The sequence below is a fragment of the Peromyscus maniculatus genome, chromosome 2 (genome assembly GCF_049852395.1).
Source record: "Peromyscus maniculatus bairdii isolate BWxNUB_F1_BW_parent chromosome 2, HU_Pman_BW_mat_3.1, whole genome shotgun sequence".
Taxonomy (NCBI): Eukaryota; Metazoa; Chordata; class Mammalia; order Rodentia; family Cricetidae; genus Peromyscus; species Peromyscus maniculatus.
The window spans coordinates 97,336,551-97,359,009 of NC_134853.1; the positions used below are offsets into that span (position 1 = coordinate 97,336,551).

The following is a 22,459-nucleotide window of genomic DNA, read 5'->3' on the forward strand; positions in this document are numbered from 1 at the left end:
GTCTCACCATTGTCCGAGATTAGAAGCTCATGACAACTCTGGGCCTTCCACACTGGTCCAATTTCACCTTACCCAATTCTCTATGATGAACAGTCTATACCATCACAAGTCGACTCAATGCTATTTCTCTGCATACACTTTCTTGCAAAGATAGCACAGTGTCTTGTTAAACAGCAGATTCTGATTCAGCAGGTTTGGGACAGTAATGAAAACTCTGAATCTCTAATATTCCCAGGTGGTGTCAGTGCTATCCATGTGATCATGAGAACATACTTTTCCTATGTGCCTTTGACTTTGCTCTTAGCAAAATCTTCAGCATTTTTCACCCAAGTTCCCCCATACCACTTCCTAGTCTCTATTTTTCTCAGTTTTCCATCTTGATCTGATAAATTTTCATTAATTCTTAAGATTAGTTCATTAAGTGCATTTCTTCTTATTTCTAGACATATACAATTGTCTTGATAACCTTAGAAGTATACCTTTAAAAGTTATATTCTCGCCGGGCGTTGGTGGCACACTCCTTTAATCCCAGCACTCGGGAGGCAGAGCCAGGTGGATCTCTGTGAGTTTGAGGCCAGCCTGGGCTACCAAGTGAGCTCCAAGAAAGGCGCAAAGCTACACAGAGAAACCCTGTCTCGAGAAAAACCAAAAAAAAAAAAGTTATATTCTCTCCCATGTTCAACACACCAAGGCAGAAAGAATGCAGCCAGGTGAGAGAAGCACAAAGACAGTTTTAATTAAGAGTTCAGGAAAATGCAGTAGGCTTCTAGCTTTGGTTGTCAGTCTTAGAAGCATCCTTGGACTTTAAGCCTCTGCTTCTCTGATATACCAATAGCTCTTGTGTTTTCCTGAAGTAGTTCTATAGCCATAGTTACCAACTCTGGTCGTTTTAATGGCAATGGCACTTACAGGCTCAAATACTTGATTATAAATTGGGGAAATGGTTTGGGAAGGATTGGGAGGTGTGGCTCTGTTGGAGGAGGTGTGTCACTGGGTGTGGGCTTTGAGGTTTCAAAAGCCCACATCATTTCCAGTTTTTCTCTCCCTCATGGCTGTGTCTCAAAATGTAAGCTCTCAGTTGATGTAAGTTCTCAGCTACTGCTCCAGTGCCATGCTTGCTTGCCTGATGTAATACTGCCCACCATATTGGTCATGGACATATCCTCCAAAACTGTAAGCTCCAATAAACTACATAAACATCTTTGCTTCTAGTGTCTCTTCACAGCAATAGAAAAGTAACTAAGACATCAACAGTGCATCTAAACTGTATTTGTGCATATATACTTATATCTATATATTGCTAATAATGACTGTGATGATGTCTGCCAATTGAATCTCAAATGTACTAGTGTCTATTTGCGATCTTAAGAAGTGGTGAAGAATGGGAAATCATGTTCTATCTTACATAATCCTAAACAAAGGATGTTATCTTTCAAAAGGAAGTCTTCAGAGAATCTTCTTTAAGTTCTCTTAAATGTTATTTTTAAAATAGAGAACCATGGCTACAATGATTTTACAATTGAGACACTTTATCTAAGATGAAGTCCAGTAAAAAATATCATTTTATCTTTTAAAGGTAGAAACTCAGTATTTATAGCCCAGGCTAGACATAAATGTATGGATAATTATACACTTCCCATGTGCTATGATTATTGACATGTTCTACTATGCCAACTTTTAGGGATCTTAATTTAAAATAGACTAGAATTTCAAATAATGCCATTCTGTTTTTGCAAAACCTGCACTTATTTTGAGCTCTATATGTTTGTAAGCTTAATATGTTGATTTTGAGAGTGGACTTTATTCTGTGCATGATAGATACTATATTCAAACTGAGATTACTCATATTTCAGTGACCTTTTCTTCTTGTATAAAAACATGAAAACTTAAAGCATTTAGAATGACTTTAAGATATGGGGTTAAACTCATTTTCCAGGCTACATTTTCATCTTTATTGATTCCAATGTTGGGACCTGATGTGCAATTTGACTTGTGTCCCCCTATTCTGATCTCAGGGCCATTGCAAACAAATTTCATGTCTTTAACCTTTGTTTGTTTCAAATGAGGGTGACAAATTTTTGCTTTTGTCAGCTTAAGTAGTTTCAGTAAACATTAATCCACAGTAATTAAGCCAAAATAATGAGGTGTTTGAAAGCAATGTTTTTCCTTTTATTTTTCTTTACTGAAAATCAGTTTAAATACATTCAAATTTATATGGTAGTAAATAAGAAAATAGTTTCCCAAATTGTTGCACTGATATTATTATATAAAGGCTTTACTCTTATTATCACAGATGAAAAGAACACTTAAATATCTCCTTCATGGCTGTTAGGACACAGTCCAGTCAGTTCATGCCCAGGGAGCTTTAATCACAGATCATCTTCTTGATGAGTGGTAAACTTACTGTGAAGGCTATCATGCCAATGGCTGAGGAGACTTGGAGAGTTGTTAATGGCAGTAATGCCAGCATGCAGCTCATAGCTACTTTTAAGGAGTGCTTCTGATCTAAATGATCATTAGATTAGCTTTGCATGGAACATTTCTTGAGAATTTCTACAGTTAAGTGAGGCCAGTTATTTTATTCAATGGATACAAGTAAATTTGCTGGAGAGGTTTGAAGTTCTCCTGGTGGAGAGTAAAGTGTTGGTTTATTGATCAGCTAAAAGATTATATTTTTAATTTCTCTGACCTATTACATCATTACACACAAAGACTTAAAGCAGGATCAGGAAGAAAACGTACTGAAAAATAATTATGACTTTACATGTTAACAATAAGGAACAGTGAAAATTCTGGTTGGTGAAAACTGACCCTTAACTAAGAGTTTCTGTTGCCCCAGGATTTACTCTTCATTTTCTTTCTTCTCATTACTCCAACTCAAGCCCCAATAAGGTACTAGAGCTGTTTTAAAGATAATTGCATCATTTAACAAGAGGGGCTAAACTTTAGGGGAAAAATAGTAAAGAGGTAAGAAGCAGGGCTTTAAGAAAATAAGACAAGATTTGGTCCAGTATTAATTTCCCAGAATGCTTGAAGAAGAAAAAGGAAAATATGACTGAGCTCATTGAAAAGAAAAATAAAGCCAACTCTGTGTTCTATCAAATAGCACAAAAATGTTAGAATACCCAAACTAGAGAGTAACAGTGGACACCAACTCAGATGCTTGCTTATCCAACAGAAAACTAAGAAGCTGGGTGTAGTGTCCAAGTCTATGGTCTTAGCTACTCAGGAAGTGGGTAGGATGATCCTAAGTTTGAAGATAGCCTGAGAAACTTAGTGAGATCCTGTCTCAAAATAAAAAGTAAATATCTAGTATGTAGCTCAATGTGAGAGCAGTCTTTAGTATGCCTCCAGGCCTGGATTCAATCACTGTCTACTGGGCAGTGGGGTGGGGGTGAGTAAAAAGAAAGAAGAAACAGAAATAAGGAGAGAGAGGGAGAGGAGAAAGGAGAGGGAGAAAAGGAAAAAGAGAGGGAGATTTGGAGAATTTAAGAAGGCTATGTAGACAGATTGCCTTGGGCCTCCTGCTTCTCAGATATGGCATGCCTGAGATTTGTTATCTCTCTGGCCCCTCAATGCTGGATCACCTAGAGATTTCTCACTGCATGTGATAGAACAGACTATTAGACCTGATAAAGCCTATCTTGAACAAGTGCCTTTGAACCTGATACAGCAAAGACAAAGAAAGGTATGTTTAAGACTTCAGTAAGCAAATCAGTAAAACTCTCCTGATGGAAGCCCTCAATCTGTCATTTGGAGCAATTAGAAGATTTTAGTGGCATATATAAATCTTGTGCTGCAACACATAAAGTGCAAGAACAGTGATGCTCATTTAGTAGTGACACATGAACAGGTTTCACTGGGAGCCCCTCTTGCTACGGAATACTAAAAATGGCCAGTTTTGCATCATGTTGCTTAACAAATGTCACAGTCACAGTGTCCAAACACAGAGAGAGAGAGAGAGAGAGAGAGAGAGAGAGAGAGAGAGAGAGAGGGAGGGAGGGAGGGAGGGAGGGAGGGAGGGAGGGAGGGAGGGAGGGAGGGAGGGAGGGAGGGAGGGAGGGAGGGAGGGAGGGAGGGAGGGAGGGAGAGACAGAGAACCTTTAAGGACTCTGAGATATCAGTTAGTTTAGATCCAGGCACATTTCTGGTAATCTTAGCACTAGCATTCTTATCCACAGTGGCTGATGATTCAATAAGTACAGTTTTCAGGCCATGGGAAACATTTTCTTTGGAAATCTAGTACTTATGGGACCAGTAAGATGGCTCAGCAAGAAAGGAGCCTAGAATCCCACGCAGAATGGGAGACTTGACTACTGCAACTTGTCCTCACACTTCCACATATGCACACTCACACATAACATATGCACACAGCGAAAATAAACCACTACAAAAAGGCTACCTATTCCTGATGATACGATGTATGCTATGTTTTTCTGTGAAGATGCTTTTTCTTTGTTTTTTGTTTGATTTTTTTGTTTTTTCACTAACGTGTTTCTCTGTGTATCCCTGGTTGTACCAGAACTCACTCTGTAGACCAGGCCAGTCTCGAACTCACAGACATCCATCTGTTTCTGCCTGCCAAGTGCAGGAATTCTAGGCACATACCATCACCACTCAGTGAAGATTCTTATCAGGAATAAATTAGTTTGCACCTATTTGGAATACTTAGAAGCTTACTGAGTTAGAACATTTCATGGACTAAATATCCCTGCCCCCCCCCCCAAGAAAAGAAATATCCTTCAATTTACATTGAACAAATATAAAACATTGTATATAAAATGCAGCTATTGTATTGATTTATATATTCATTTATACAAATTGCATCTGATTTGGAGTTGTATTTCAATAAAATGTACTGCTGTTAATTTTGTAGTCAAAAATAAAGGCATGCATTCATTGGAAGTTCTGTCACATAAATGAAGTGTATTACCTCATATTCCTGGGAAAACTTCAGGTTGTCATTTGCTTTCAACCTCTCAATATGGTCTGCAAGTTCCAAGATAGGTATTGGAGGATGGCTAGCCATACCTATTGAAAATGAAGAGGAAAAACATTTGAATACAAACCAAATGATGCTAACAGTTCCAAAACACAGTGAATGCTGTAGTTAGAAATGGCCTGAAAACATGTGAGTAGTAAAGATGTTTTATGTGAAGAAGCAGGCAGATAGTCTGGTTACTCAAAGCAGGACATGCTCTAAAGGGAGGATTTTGGAACCAAGTAGAAAATTCACCAAGCATATTCCCCAAACTAGCATTCCTAGTGTAGAAGAAAGTGTTACTGAGCTATGAATCAATGAGGTTAGCTAGCAGAAAAAACTGAAAAGTCGGGCCTGATGTCAACTTCTGCTTTGAGTAATTACTGTTATGCCATCTCAGACTCCTTCTCCTGCACTGTGTGAAATGGAAATTGTGTGGAATTAAATGGTGTAAAGTCAACCAAGGAACAGACAGTGAAGAAGGCCTGAAAGGGAAGGAGGAGCAGCCTGATAGGAAACAGAAAGTGACTTATGTATAATCAAAGAAAACTAACTTGAAAAATGAAGGTTACCAGGGTAACCGGAATCATCTGAACCTGCAAAGGAAATCATGGTGTAAATAAAAATAAAAAATTGAATGGATTTGTTTAAAAAAAAATGAAATGGATAGCCTGATACACATTTATAAAGGACTAATAAAAAGCAAGCTTGTGCAGGTTTACCATACAATATGATAGATGAGGATCACTTTAGTATTTCATAAACATGTCAGGTGACAACATTCACATGCAAATATGGACACAGAAAATGACATGCACAGCAGCTCATTGACAATGGTTACTGACAACACACTGACACCAAACCAAACTGAACTTCAAACATGTTTCCACTAGTAGCAGATTGTAGAGGCTGGGGTTGCAGCCTGCTGGCCATTTATAAATGGCCACACTCACAACACAGTGGGATTATGCCCCCAGGTCTCGCTCTTCAACCCCCAGCAAACCTACAAGCTACTTCAGGTGTAAACATCTTTGTCCCTGATGGGAAATGAATTCGGGAAAATAAGCACATGATAGATGAAAAGACAAGGGAAGAAAAGAAAAGAAAGCAGAGAGGGGACTGATACATCTTAGTTCAGTCGGCCAGCTGAAGACACACTAATTTCACAGTGTTTGTTAAAAATAATCTGCTGTTAATTTTGATGATTCTTGTGTTTTTCTGATGCTTTTTTTTCTCTCTGTTCACATGATTTGATCTTGTCTCATTGAGATTAATTTTGCAAAAGTGCACCATGAGAGAGAATTGCTGACTCGGATATTAAGAGACACAAATTCCAGCTGGATTGAGACAGTGAACTAACATGCCCCCAGGGAAGCATCTGAAGTAGAAAATTAGGAGTGGGGAGCTCCAACTGGAAGCTCTGGTGATGCTCAGCTGTCACTGCAACTCTGGAGGGGAACAGGCTGGAAGGATGACCATCAGATCAACGTGACAGGACTGCATATGAGTGCTTTAGAAATGGTGCCATTATGTAAAGTCACCCTCTAAGTTCCTTTCTCTGAACGCCAAATTATCAGTGGTAATGGTAAACTAAGTTAAAAAAAAAACAAACAAAACAAAATAAGTTTGCTTCTTCAGGATAATCATTCTATGCTTAGCACAGTGCTGTGATCTATGGTGGCTTTGTGTTCATTGCTGTGAAGGTCTACTTATAGGAGCCCAAATCTTGGTAGAGAGCCAACAGAAATGAGTAGATTCGATGTCGATCCTCTTTGTTGATGATATAATTATATATTCAGACCAAAATTTTGGAGCTCTTTCTCAAAGTTTTCATATAAATGGTAGAATTGAACTAATTTGCATTCTGTGGAGCGAAAGGGTGGGTGACAACAATCTAGTAATTAAGAGTGAGCTCATCCAGATGAGGCACTCCCCAGAGAAAAGAATGGAAATGCAAAAGCACAGGAGATGTTAGGCTGATCTGGACATGGAAATGGGCTGATGTGGACATCATTGCAGTGCTTTAACAGAGAAGGTAATAGAGACAAAGATGTTTAGACCTTTTCGAGCGAATCGTGGGAGAGAGTTATTATCATATATGGACTGAGTGGTGGTTTGGCTAGAGAGGGAGGACACAGAGCCAATCAGGGAGGCGTAGGGGACTGAATTACTGCTCAAAGCTGCAAAAGTAAAGCCAGTTGGAGATGGGAAAAGTATTAGTATAACAGCAGAAGACCATAAGAAACAATACAAGATGTGATCACATATTTACTTCTGACATGTGGTCTCAAAGTACTACTTTGGAAGCTCATTACAGAGAAATCCAAACAAATCTGAGCTACCTCTTTGTAAACAGCATTAAAGAACTGTTACTTAAGACTTAACAGTATGCACCATATGTACACAATTTCTAGGATGAGTATAAATGGCAGAATAGCCATTTTACATAAAGGGGTGAACCTATGAGAACTGCATGGAGTAAGAAGGAAATGTAGCCCCACAATACAGAATATGACATTACTTCTGTTCCGACATCTACTTTACAGGGACCTGTAATTGAGCATCTCAGTGTCTTTATCTGTAACATCAGAGTATGAAAGTAAGGCAATTCTGTGGCAGCTACCTACTTCACAACACTATTTCACTGTGCTGATAGAGACTCTGAACAGACAAGAGTCTTTTAGAAGTGGTTCCTATAAAAGGGTTTTTAAAATTATTGCTTTGAGATATAGAGAGCATTGATTGGAAAATAGAAAACTTTTATTTACATGAGTTGCTTGCTATTTATGTTTAGGTAAATTTTCTTTAGCTAGCCAAAACAGTGTATATTCTATATGATGATGTTGCCTTGCTTATATAAGGCTGAATGCCAACATCAGTCTGCTGTCACATAAAACATAAGGAAAAAAATTACTCTTACCCAAAGCTCTTTATTTCATGTCATAAAACAGTCATCAAGGGAATGGTGGTCTGAACAAGAATGCCCCCCACCCCCATATTTGAATGCTTAGAAAGTGGCCTTGTTAGAGTAGGTGTGGCCTTGTTGGAGGAAGTATGCCACTAGGGGGTGGGCTTTGGGGTTGCAAACGTCCAAGCCAGGACCAGTGTCTTTGTCTTCCTGCTGCCTGATGATCCTCAACTACTTTTCCAGAGCCATGCCTGCCTGTGAGCAGCTATGCTTCTTCCCTCTATGATGTTAATGGACTAAACCTCTGAACAGTAAGACAGTCCCAATTAAATGTTTTTCTTTATAAGGGTTGGTGTGGGCATGATGTCTCCTCACAGCAACAGAAATTCTAAGACAAAGGGTTTACTTCAAAATAATTTCCAAGAAACTTGTCCATTGCCCAGTGCTGAAAATACATGTGGCATAATCCAGATGACTGTATTCTGATGAAAATTTAGACACTGAGAATACTAAAAAGAGTAAGTTCATATCACTTGTAGTAGTTGCTCAGCTTTTGTCTGTTAGCCTGGCCATTGTTCACAATGCAGAAAACAAGTGTGTGTGTGTGTGTGTGTGTGTGTGTGTGTGTGTGTGAAAATATTCAGAACAATATTTCCACATTAATTCTGGAGTATTTTAAAATTTCTTTTTTGTAGGATCACATCAGATCAATTAGTTCATAACCTCTGTATGTGGGAGCCAGACACTGTTTTAAGTTCCCTAGCAATAACTCTTCATCCTATGGGAATCCATGATGAAGACAGCAGGAGCCTTATGACTCCATTTGTTATTTTTATGCTCAAAAATCACATCACAATTTATGAGAAAAAATAAATTTTTTTTTTACTAGTGATATCCTTATATCCCTGTGATACCCCACTAACAGGCATTATTCCCTTTTTATATTCCTAGTAGCAAAGAACTTGAAGTACAGCTAAGAATTGCTAAAGATGTGCCAGGACCAGGATCTCATTGATCCAAAGCTACAAATGCACAACACAAACACATTTTAAAGGTTTAGACTGACCCCGAGCAGAGTTTTCATAGTGAAGCCACAGCATCTCTCAGATATGATGTTACAATGAAGCCTGATGGGGTCTTAATTATAATGAAATCTACTGTACAGATTGGGGAAAAAAAAGGATGACTACTTTCAACATGGTACATATTTGTGATAATAATCACAGTGGCTTCCTTGAACGAAATAAAAATTTTAAAACTATAGCTTTTTTTTTTTTTTTAAAGCTGAGGTACATCTTGGAGATAATGGAGTCTGGTGCTTTTATTTTATACAATAGGACTCAGAATTGTGTCTGTTCACCTAAGTAGTGGATAGCAAAAACACTCCTATGCTGTTTGATATCATTACCCTGATTCCTATCTGAGTAGAAACTGATTTTCTAGAGCAAAGCAGAGTCAAAGGACTGGGAGAGTCAAGAAGATACAGCCAGTAACCAAAGATCATCAACTGTAGTACACTAGCCACTTTTACAAAGAAAAGATCACTATTGTTTCTTTGTGAGGAACAGATGTCTAGGACTACTTTTGTTCACCTATTTTTTTTTCTTTTCAGGAAAGAAAAGCATACCTTTATTATCTGAACAGTAACAGTAAACCTGAGGGTCAGCCCCATGTCAGTCTCAGTTCTGGACATGGAGATGTGGGTGGTGCCTGAGAATGGAAGCTCTTCTGCTGTGGTGCTTTCTGTGCTAAGGGGAAATGTGGGGCTGATGGGGGAGGTGTCCACACACCTAAAGGTCCTGATCAACTGTCAAGTAACAACTTCATAATTTTCAGTGTTGACCCAGCATTTTCTTGAAATCCCGTGTATGACAAAGGTAAGATGTAGAGGCACGAGGTCCTTGTGCTCACAGACAAGCACTAGGAAAACCAGGACTGTTATCACACAGGTTTGTCCCTTCAACAGAAGGGATGGATATATTTGATTTCACCCAGGAGGATGCAAGTGGATGTTGTAAATAACCTGGTGACCTTTTTCTATCTTTAGGGCCAGGCCTCACAAAAATCCTCCAGAATGCGTATCCTAGACTCCTCTTCTCTAGACCTTCATCTTCAGCTTTGTTTCTCAGTCAAGAGAACAAACACATCCTTAGGGGATATGTCACAGTGCTTCATAGCCCGGTGACCTCTACACTATCTAGGTCAAAGAGCACACCCCATCCTAGGACCTTAAGCTATAGAACACATCTTGATTTTAGAGGTCACATGTACTTTGCAAAAGAGTTCCCATGTAGTCATGCCTTAAGTTTCCTTATACACAGGGATCAAGAAAATTGTTACCAGGAGACTTTTTGCAAAATTGAACTGTATTTTATATGACTAAAATAAACTGCCCTGGTGTCAGACTCCAGAAGTTTTAACCAGCCCAGACTAGTTAGTACTGAACTGAATTTCCTTCTTGCCTCTCATGTTTCATGTCTCTGCTGGGACTAGATCTGGCAGGAATTCCCACAGGAAGAACTTGTAGTCTTGATTGGCCAACTACATTGTGGCCTCTGTGGAGAAGAACAAACTCTTCCTTTTGTTTTTGTTGAATTAAAATGGAGGGATTTTGACAGGGTCAGATGGCTTGGACCCAGATGGTAACATCCATACCAAGATGTACAGCAACATAATGATCATAAATCACCCTGATTTAAAGACAGTCTGTTAGTTTATAGATTTTAGAACTCTTAGAATTCAGCCTGGCTCTGGGTGGGCAGGTGAAGGATGCTCAGACTCACATCTGCAATGTACACACTGCAGGTTCCTTTTTGTCAAGACATTCGAATTCTCTGAAACTATGAACTAGCAGTATAAACTCAAAACAGTATAAAGTTAAAAACTGCAGTGCAACTTGACAAAACATTACTTTTTAAAAAAATATGGAAGTGATCTTGCTTTTAAAATAGTCTTACAGTGTCCTGTCATTTAGAACAGGCTTCAAATAACTACATTTTCCATAGAGAAATGCTTATCAAAAAGAGGCTCAGAATTTTGAATACTGAAACAGTCACTCTACTACCTTCAATATTCAAAATATCTTGAGCCTTGATCTGGTGCATAAGTGGAAAACTCCACATCTAACCTCATGTGATGGTGGCAACAGAAATACAGGTATATCAAAGTATCATGTAAAACTACTTTGCATTTACATATGGAAACATACCATATCTATGAAATAGAAATAACCTTTACGGTGGGTGGGAGGGGGGAGAACAAGGGAATCTGTGGCTGATATGTAAAATTAAATTTAATAAATAAATTTAAAAAAATTAAAAAAAAAGAAATAACCTTTATACTTGGGGTTCATTCCCAAGATCTCAGATCATATGTACAAATATTTTTTTAAAAATACCTGGGGGATGTGGCTTAGTGGTAGAACATTTATTCTACATGCAGGAAACCCAGTTTAAAAAAACACACACACACACACATACATATTTCTCGTCTGTCAGAAAAAAAATACTACATATCAAAATAAAGGAAATTTCAAACCTAAAACATTTTATTTCCTAGAATATTATATAATGAATACTCAACTTACACTTGTTTTTTTTATTTTCATATATGTTTAATCCTTACATTGAATGTCTGTTGAAACTCTGTAAGTTTGCTAAGTACAGCTTTCGTGGCCAGTATTAATCGTGACATAGGATTTTTGCTGTCACTGAACAGTGTCCCGATAGTGTGTGCTATGATTTCCCTGACAACAATTTATGATAAAAACTTGGGGAAATTTTGGTAAGTCTAACCAAGGGGAAGATTTATCAAATCAATGACCAACCTTTCATGAGTATATCTGACTTAGCAGCCATCGAGAGAAACTCAGTTCCTAAAAATAGTCACATTTTAATATAATTTGTATGCTACTTAAAGGAGATAAATACAAATACTTTACTATGGTCATAAGTTTGTTTATAAGCTAATGATAAGTAAAACATAAAGAGAACTTTGCTTTGTAAGATATGATTGCTTCTGGGAAAAACAGCAATTTGACTCAATTATGGTCAGTATATCTTAAATAAAATATTCCCTAAGAGTTTTTCTCAGGTAAGCATTGAATGATAGTCTAAAATTTAATTTTTGTTGTTGGATTTATTAAAATGAGGGACTTGAACAAACTGTGTTCCTTTTATGTTCAAAATTTACCATGTTGACTCAATGAATCAGTGTTTTACCAGTACAAATTACAAGGGACAAATGTTTTATTGTTAGGTTGTATGTTTACTTAGAATAAACCATGATGATAATAAATATATACATATAAAGGTGGGTTTCATCAGCACTGATGCAATGACTAACATCAGTGGAAAGGGGGAGTTACTGAATGACCCCTCAAAATCTATTTGGCTACTTTTCAGGCAAGTCTGCTGCTGATACCACAATCTCTGATACATTAACTTCTTCTGAGTTTATTTTTGTTTTTCACAGGCCATCAATCATCTACCAGCCATGTTTTCTTCCAGGCAAAATACACTAAGGTCAGCCCCATACTGAATGACAGCCATAGAGCTGTGGCTGCTGTTTTTCCATTCTGGGACTCCTTTGGGTGTGTTTGGGTATCTTTGTGAGAGGAGGGGAGAGCAGGGACACCAAAAGCAGTCATGGTGGTGGTGGTGGCTAGTACTGTGGCCCACACTACTGTTTGCCCTTTCTTTACTTCTCCTATGTACTGGACAGAACACAGACTTCTCTCAACAGTGAACTCAATTTGCTTTGCTGGGGAGATGCACAAATATGAACATCTCTCTCTCTCTCTCTCTCTCTCTCTCTCTCTCTCTCTCTCTCTCTCTCTCCCTCCCTCCCTCCCTCCCTCCCTCCCTCCCTCTTTCTTTTTGTTTTTTATACATTGCCATCTTTACACAATGTTTTTTTATCTCACTCACTTTCCCCCCTTCTAGGGGCCATGGACCAGAAAGGGAAAATTATCAGTAAATAAATGTTATAGTACTAAAAAAATATTGTTAACTGGTAATCTTTATCAGAAGGCCTTTGCTGTCACATTCCCTGGCATCTGATATGCAGAAATTATGTCAATGTTATGAAAAGATCTGCAAGGCTTGAAAGGCAGATTCCATGAACAGGGAAGGGCTTAACACACATTGAAACTGCAGAACAGAATGAAATCAACACTGTGAACAGCCAAAAAAGGAGAAAAAAAATCATATTCTAACTTGGAAAAGGCCTCTATTTACATGCTGCAAAGTTAAAATGGTGTGTATGGTCCCTTATAGACACACCTACTGCATATTTGCACTTAGAGGCATACATACAAGCTGAAATTCAGAAGGGTATGTGTCGAGTCTTGGAAGGCAGATACACAGCTAAGGTCAGAGTAATGATAAAAAAATCTTTCTTTTTTATTTAATATATGATAAAAAGAAGAATTGAAATTCATGAGATAAAAGTGTATTCTTATTTGAAAAACTTTTGTTTGATCCTTTCCCACTTAAAATTATGAAAAAGTTGACATATAAAAGTTTAAATAATATCAGTGAATAGTGGTTAAGGTAACACCTACATCCAATGTCAACAAGCATCATTTTTTTAATTTTCTGAAATTACTTCCATTAGAAATATGTATTACTTTTATAACTGTAAGCAAGTTATACTGGGAAGGTAATCTAAAGTCATGTGGAGTCTACAAAGAAGGAAGAAAGCAATCATTTCTTTGCAGTGCAGGTTAACAGACACAGTTCACTTTTTCACAGTTAGAGACCTGGATGCCAACGGTCTCTAACTCACACAGCATTTCTTCTAGGAAAAGGCATGTAAGACTTAGTAAGTTAATTACTGTGTTTATATTAGGTACGTACTTGTGTATGCGGCCTTCTGAGAGTCCTGGAGGGTGGAACTCGGCTATCTGGCTTGGAAAGAGAAGCCCTTCCCTGTTGAGCCCTCTGAGTGGTCCCAGGAATTCTTCTAAAAGCTTCTTTTATAACTGAATCTTTCCCTCCTTTTCACAGAACTTAAATATTTGTAAACATTGGCTAGGAGTTAATAATTTTAATCTTTTCCTTTACTGCCTATCCTTTCTCTTCCACTCACTCTGCCTAACTTATTCTGCTGAGGGCAGGGGAGTGACATACCTCTACCCAGGTTTCACTTTAACTCTAATAGTGGTACTGCCACTATTAGAAAGATGTCTAACTGCCCATCCCATAATAATGCTGTCTAGCCCAGCACACCAATAATTGAGGTCCTATTGATGTAAGATGTAATTATCTTAATGGATTAAGTAGTCTAGGTTCTCTCAAATGTATCCTGTCTATATACTCTACTGTGAACTTTGACTAAGAAATACATAGTTCTGAATAATATTAACAAATAGGAGAGCCTGAGTTCAGTTCCTGGAGCCAGGGCCCCCTTGGCTTGCTCAGATGCTCGAGTATGTCTTTGACATCAGGACTAGATTTCTGTCCAAAATTTTACAAGTATATGAACCCAAACTTTGCCTTAGCTAAGCAACAGTGGACAGAATTCAGATTTGCTTATGATCAAAATGTGTCTGTGGTACTGTTAACTGTCAATACTGCCATGTGACAATGTGACTGGGCCATCCATCAAAGTGGAAAAAAAAACTCACTTCTTAACTGTAGACTTTTCTAATGAGAATAAATAAAATGTAACTTATCAATCACTCACAAGAAGTTTTTAAAAAGAAAACTAGAATAGAATCAGAGGTTTATACAAAGTACTTCCCTCTGTCCTGCACAGCTGATGGAGTGTCACATGGGAAGTGTTTGCTTGCTACTTTATCATTCCTAACAGCCTGTCACATGTGGCATCACCTGCTCTCCTAGGGATGTTGTGGGGCAGCTCCTTGGTATATAAATCACAGTTTTCTTATTTCACTGCATGTCATATTTTTAGGAGTGAAGACATGGGTTATTAATTTCCTACTTATGCATGTCATTAACAAATATCCTCAACTGTTAATGTTGTTTGGGACAAGTAATTACAGATTAATAGGTATGATACATATAAAACATATTTCATATAATGAAATATAGGAAATTTAAAATAGCAGCATCAGATAGGAATCTGTTTCCTCAATCCTAGGGATAAAGAATGTGACATAGGGAAGAATTTGGCCTACAATGCTATGGCTTTGGGGGTTCCTCTATGGATTGAGATAAGTGGTAGAGAAAGTACATGAATTGCTGGGTCCATCATTAAGAAGTTGACTGTATTCTGAAGTAGTCAGTATACTTGCATTTTAAAATGAAGCAAAGTAAGAGTTACTATACCAGTGTATTTTATATCAAATTGCCTTTAAAAAGCACCATGGGGAGACTCAACATGGTTTATGCAGAGGACTGCAATGACCATGGAGGACAACTCAGATATGTTCATGCATCATGGACAAATTCACAGTCTACATTTATCAGTCATGTAAAAAGTGTATGCAGGAGACTTTTTGGTTTGTGAACATTTGCTCTGCCGTTTATGCTTCTGAAGGCATATGCTTTTGCCTTCAAAAAGGCAAATTTAAAGGAGCCTAACCTCAGTTAAATCAAATTTTAAACAACTCAACATTTGTGATGACTGTATAACCACCTTGAAAATGTGGAACAGCTCTTTCATTTGAAGAGTTAGTAATTACTGTGTTCATCTATATGCAAAAAATATGTTAAACACAATAAGCCATGAATTCTCACAGTTCAAAGCAATTCATTGAGAATGTACAGTTTAATACCTACAGTGTATCACACCGGGAGTTAGAGCCTTCAGATATTAATTAGAGACAAAAGACATCTGCCAGCAGTGTGGGGTATATTACTACAACTAAATTTTAATCCCAAGGACTTTTTAGAACAATGCTTTGCCTTGCTCACTGTGGGAAGGTACTTAGAGAGAACTGCTCAGTGTGATGTTTTCAGTTTTCTCTGCCATTTGATACTTGCCATTCACTTGACATAAACAGTTTGGTCAGAAGAAAGCAAAGTAGATCTAGTCTTAAAGTAATATTATTGTAAAACTATCCCTCATCAGAATAGTATTTTTTATCTCTGTTGAAGCACTTAATATTCTTTATTTTAAGAAAAAGTATATGTTTCATATCTCAATATGTTCAAATATCTCTACACCCTGAAACTTATATTGGTCAGTGAAATTTAGTATAATTAAATTTTTAAAAGAAATGAAATTGTTCATTCATTCCATCCATCCTCCTCTTTCTTCCTCTCTATTCATCTCCCCTGCTTTCCTTTTTTTCTTCCCTTCACTTCCTACATTCTTCTTTCATGGTACCATAAACACAGATAGCAAAGTATGAAACAAATATCCTATTGAGAACAATTGCCATATTCATCTATTTACTCATGCATTTACTCTATAAGATGAGAAACCAGATTGGTATCACTGAACATAAATAAACCATGTCTTTCCCATTAAAATGATAGATACTTCTCTAAAGGCTGAGGACGGGTCACACATCTTTATCTTCCCCGTCCCATTTCAGATTTCACAGAGTTCTTAAATTCCTCTCAATTATATACATAGGTGAACTTCAACAATAGTAAAACAAAAGATTGGGATGGACAACATGGTCAAACTAAGTGATATATCATTTCTCAAGACAATGCCAATTGAACAATGACACTCTGTGACAGATGGAGTGAGTCTCTTACCTGGCGTTTGAAAGTTAAGGCGTCTCAGCTCTACTGGGTCTGTTGGGTGGTGTGAAGGAACTTCCTTATTGTTCGGTAAACTGCTTTTTCTGGACTCTGACTCTGCCCTCTTCCTATAGGGTGAAAGTTAAAATTTAAGAATTAAGACGAGTAAAATAAACAAAGAACTAAACAACCTACTAGTCCTTATACCATTCTTTGCTCAACACTTTGGTTTGACAGTTCTTAGACAACTTTATGATTAAAGAGCTTTGTGACTTTGTTCAGGTACTTTTCCGTGAGCCTGCAGGGGCTGTTCAGGTGCACACCTTCTATTAATGTAGATAATCTCAAATCCCTCTTCGACTTGGGGACCAAATGATTAATTCAGGTCATCTGTCTTTAAGTTTGCAAGGGGCACTGTTAAGATGCACCCAGAAATCCTATCGTCTATTAGTTCTATTAGTGGTCAATAGGACTGAATGCCTCCAGTAGACAAAACTAACATTTTACCATGGGAAATCTGCCTGGCATCAAAGTTAACAACTCTATGTCCACTCCCACCGCTTTCTCATTTAAAGAATATATAATTGGAGGCTACAAAATACAGATCTATTGGAGGTGAGTGCAGGAAATACATTTCTAAAATATTAAGTAATTCTAATGCTTAGAAGGAGAGTTGGGACTACAAAAGACAAACATCTCCTTTTTTTCTAAATTGGATGGAAAAATGATAGTAGGGGGTGTGTATAGTGATGTTATGTAATGAAATTTAATATTTTATTAATGACAGTCAATCACAGAAAGACAAAAAAAGTAATTTTATTTCACATAATTGCAAACTACCCTGATGATTATTCAAAACACCTGAACAGGTTTTTCTATAAATGTGATTCTTCACATGATTCACCTTCTACTTGTTTTAATGCTGACTTAATTAGATATACTTTCTTAAGCTGCCAAAAATTAAATTTTCAAGTAAGAAGTGTTGGGATTTGTTCTTAAAACTTATTCATCCATTTTTTTTTTGCCAAACCCAAACAATTTCTTTTACAGAGTTAGATGAAAACCCCATGTAGCAAATGGAAGCATTTTTCAGATTGCCCATTTCCAAATATTGGTAGCAGCAGTCTCCATGCTATAGTCAAAGCTGTAGCATCTCGTCATTACTCAAAGCAAAAATTCTTGTTTGGAGAAAGGTGTGTTTCAATGTGTCTCGTTCTCCTGTATATTTCTCATGTGACTGCTATAGATGACTAGCAAGCATTGCTCTTGTCCTATTCTCTCATTCAATGCTATACAGGTTAGCCAGAAAATCTTTTCATCTGTGCTCATCTATACAAAATAGAAATAACCAGGGGATGTAGGAAGACTGACACAAGGAGGATGTGCATTGACTTATTCAAGTGCAATGCTTTAGTGAAATATTCTTGATGCAATGAATTTTCTTGGGTGGGTCCTATTATGCCCTTGCCCACTAAGTACCATGGATTAACCTATCTCAGGACTACATTTTCCAATCTAAATTTGTCAGAGAGAGCCTTAGGATAGAAGGTACTGCCAAGCCACACTGTCAATCTAAGATAAGTGGTGGTTCTGAATTGTGCCCACAGTATTGGCACCTGTAGTTACAGTGAATAGAAAATGAAAATGAAAAGAAGAGGTGGAGGATTGAAAAGAGCAATGAGAAAGATGACAGGGGCTAAGGTTCCATGTAAAAAGAAGGAACAACTGATCATTTTCAGAGTACCAATCATGCCATGGGTATCAGCCTCACAACACTGAGATACTCATTTTATCACTGAAGATGCAGCATTGCTTAATGAATGACAAGGAGTTCAGCTAGCCAGTCAGTATCAGGGGATACTCACAGCTGGTCCTTTCATGTCACATACCAGGGCTTTTCTCAGAATTGGGCCTTTGTGGGTAAGTAGGCACAGGTACATTTCTTTACTGATGTGCCAGACCCAATAACTAAAACCTGCATCTTTCTTCCTTTCCAAAGTGCTATTTATTCAAGGGAATGGAAAGCAGAATTAGAAATATCTGGGCAAGGAAACTGTTTCACTCTTAAGAGAATTATCAAACAGCCTCCTTATCTTCTTTTTCCCAGAGGCCAGGCTGAGTGACACTGGCTATGCTGAAGGAACATTCTATAATGAAATTCAACCAATTTTTTTTTGTAGTAGGAAAGCTGGAAATTACACCAGTTGTCAGGACAGGAGCCTCAGAAAGATCATAATAAGGGATTAAAATTACTTACAAATCATACATCCCATATAATTGCAGTTCATGATGGACTGAAAGGGCCTTCTGGACATCTAATAGCTAATTTTTCTTTCACTCCATCTGCTCAAATGAGATGACCACCAAGATCAAAGACTCTCTTAGCTTTGTTTGATGAAAACCAAAGGCATGATTGTGGCTGCCTATAACCTTACTTCTAGTAGAAACATATTTACTAGAATGGGAGTTTTTCAAACACACACAGCATGTCTAAGAAAGAATCAGAAGAAACTGTATTGGTTATGATCAGTAAGCATTCTAAGTAGTTTAAATTTTTAACTTACTATTATAAAATATGAAGAGGATGGAATAGCCTACACCAGGCCTATCATGAATGTGAGCCATAGTATTTTTTTTGATAAATGTTCCAAGGTTCCATCATTTCATTTTCAATTAGTAACTATAACAGTGGTCAGAAACATTCAAACTTTACTATTACAGTTTTCCTATTAAGGTTATTCAATTTTACTTCCAGTTTACTTCTTAAAATGACAAGTATACACCATATAGAGAAACTGTGTAAAGAGAAACTAAAGATTGTGTGGTATTCTGCTGTTTTTATTTTCCTTTTACATAGCTCCCATTGAGGAGGGATGTCAGAGCAAACTGAGCCGTTCAGAAGTTTGAAGTCATGATCCAGAGGCCGGTTTTGAATGCAACTTCTATGAAAACTCTACTCTTAATATTTAAAGAAAATGGTTCAGACTTTACTGCTTTGATGTCCCTAATTATTCTCAAATCATCTTAATGCATATCAGCTAGAGGCCATCTTCTAAGCTCCTTCACTGATGAAAAAGAAGATAATGTCTTAAATTGCGGTCAGATTCTAATGTGAGTACAATGAGGAGGGATTATAAACTGTAAAGTGCCTGCATAGTTACAATGGAACCTGAGAACAGGAAGTAGGTTCCTAGTGCTGTGTGTTTTGGCTGAAACAAAATAGCTTGTACTTTTCTGCTGGATTAATGACAAATCATGGTGTCCACTAAAGGAGACCCTCTCCTGTAAGTTTAACAGTCCTGTCCATTCAGTGTTAGAGTGATTTTAGAGACAGCGATGCAAACAGTGATTCTCAAATGTAAGTGTGTACAAAAACCAGCTGTGAGGGCACTTTAAAACATAGGCTACTTTGCCAAAGCTGGAGACTTTATTCATCTTAGGTGCGAGTGCAAATTAAGAATTTTTATTTCTGGAAAATTCTCAGGGAATAATGATTCCAGTGCTGCTGACCCAGGCACCACACACTAAAGGCCACAGAATGTAGTGCTGGCAGATGACCTCTTAGATACTTCTTTTAGCTGAATTTGAATCAAACATTTATATCAATTAATATGGATATATTTGCATATGCATGTTAAACAGTAGAAAGCAGTCTGGAATCATCATTAAGTATATTTTAGGTATTGTTATTACTGTTATTGCAAATCAGGGCTGGGGGACACAGGGATAATTTTGGGTTTGGTAAGAGTGTTGTCTAAGGGGCACAAACAAACGAAACAAAAGGTCTACAGGACAACTCACATTTCCAACCTGCAGACACATCAACACACACATATACTCATTTACCCCTGAACACGTAACTCAGAGACTGGCTTTACTGCTTTCTAAATTTGGTTTTAATGAAATAAATTGTTTCCTTTTCATAAAGGCAAAATATTTCCTTCATTGTCATTTTAATATCCAAATTTTCACCTGTGGGTAGGCTCTGTCCAGCTTCCACTTGCTAGGTAGGATCTTTTATGTGGGCCCCCACCCTCACCTCACCAACGCTTCAAGTCTATCTGTAGTTTATTTACTGAGCATGGAAGGGGGTTGGTCTCTATTCCTCACCTGTCAGGTTTACTGCTCCATTTAATGCAGCACGAAATAAATAAGAAAGAAAGAAACAAAAAGGAAAAAAGAAAGGCTTAATGTTAGTTGGCCAATGGTAACAAGAGTAACCATGACAACCACGTTTTTTAAAAGTCGTGCTCACAAGCAGAGACACATAGCTCACACATATTAGTAAACAATAGTGCATCAAAATGTTTACAGGCCTCTAATCACGAAGTAAATGGAGGCCATGAGACTATACCACTGAATAAAGAAAGCGTGGGTTTCACTGGTGTGTTCACTTTCACTTACTACTTTACAAAAATGCTGCTAAAATTAATTAATATGGCAAGTATATGTTGACCATGATATTTAACTTTTAAGATCTAACTCAGGAAAACAACTCATGTTCTTAATGAAAATGCAGCAGAATTTTATAAACATGAAGCCTTCCGCTAAGAAGTATGTTGTTCTTTAATGACATGAAATTCTGGAAATTGCATTGCACTGAGTAAAATTTTGAGCACCGGAACATTACACCACAATGAAATAAAGTAGCAGAAATAATTTCTCCAACACTTCTTGACAAGTAAGGCAATCATAAATCTTTTTTTTATGATAAAGGGTTAAATGCATTTTAAGTATTGGAAAATATAAAACTTGTGATTATAAATCCAAAGTGCATGCCCCTTCTGTGTAGCTCAGCTAATTCCCAGAAGCATTTTATTACTAGCCATTGAAAAAACAGACATTTTTTTCACGTGGGTGCTACTTCCTATAAACACACCCACCAGTCACTCAGAGGTGCTCCCACCATAATGATACAATGACTATTTACATGTGGAGCTGTTTTCCAGGGACTATAGTTTTCTCCAGAAAGTATTAATCTGAACAATGTTCACTTGGAGGCAAGGGGTAAAGTGCTTTGTGTTGTAGACACAAGTACTACAGACGATGCAGTCCATTGCTCAAAGAAAGGAAAACAAAAATTCACATTTATCTGTATAAACACACACACAGTGAAGGATGACAATGATATCACGCTTATTTTATTTAGTTTTTTTTTTTTTATTTAGTTCTTTCTGGTCTTAAAAGTAAAGTGATTTACCTAGTGTCCTGAATTCAAAACCAAAAAATTACCAAAACAAAAACAACCTTATGTACATGTTTCTCACTTCCTTTTTAATCAATGAGTTCATGGGAGACTAGGGTGTAGAGAATCTCCTCTGTGGGGAAGAGAAAGGCTGCTTGGACTTTTATATGAAAGGATGAAGAGTTAATTAACAGAACTGTTCTTCTTCTACAGGATTGTTTGATGTAGCTTGTACATGCACTCGTATTTGTTTAAATATCTACATTTGAAGGCTTGAAAAACAGAAAAATTTATATCATAGGCCAAGATGAAACTGATAGGAAATGATGGAATGAACAGTTGGAGGGAAGTAAATTGAATGCCATTGGACACATAGAAGATCATATATTCAGGGTAGCTCTGTTCTGGGCACTCAGGAGACAATGAAAAACAAGAGAGTCAGGATAATGGGCAGTTATAGCGATGCAACAGGTTCTATCATCAGTAACTAGACCTTCAAGGACACAGAAAGGGGGGCTGTAGGATAGCCTGAATAGAGGGAGGAGAGGCAGGATCTCAGACATAAAAGATGAGAAGTGTAATCAAGGTATGAGGAACAGCAAGGAGTGAGGACCAGGACTCCAGACAGGGGAGGCTGCTGGGTGGCAGGAGGCAGCACTGACCCTGAGCTAGGTATGGACTTCTATTTTTTCACAAGTTATAAAGGCTGCAGTGATATGCCCTAT

At 37.5% G+C, this 22,459-nt stretch overlaps 1 protein-coding gene across 15 annotated transcripts in view; it reads right to left on the minus strand.

The window, feature by feature from the left end:
- The window catches only part of Ptprd (protein tyrosine phosphatase receptor type D), a 2,233,434-nt gene that overhangs the window by 100,534 nt on the left and 2,110,441 nt on the right, over positions 1 to 22,459 (minus strand). For 9 of the 15 annotated variants that reach the window (XM_076564405.1, XM_076564404.1, XM_076564399.1 and 6 more), the window contains 3 exons: positions 16,565 to 16,677; positions 5,536 to 5,577; positions 4,934 to 5,031 (listed from right to left, as the gene is read on the minus strand). In XM_076564405.1, the coding sequence (XP_076420520.1) occupies positions 4,934 to 5,031; positions 5,536 to 5,577; positions 16,565 to 16,677 (253 nt within the window). The remainder of the gene's footprint in view (positions 1 to 4,933; positions 5,032 to 5,535; positions 5,578 to 16,564; positions 16,678 to 22,459) is intronic. The other 6 variants (XM_015999923.3, XM_076564406.1, XM_015999925.3 and 3 more) reach the window with 1 other exon arrangement.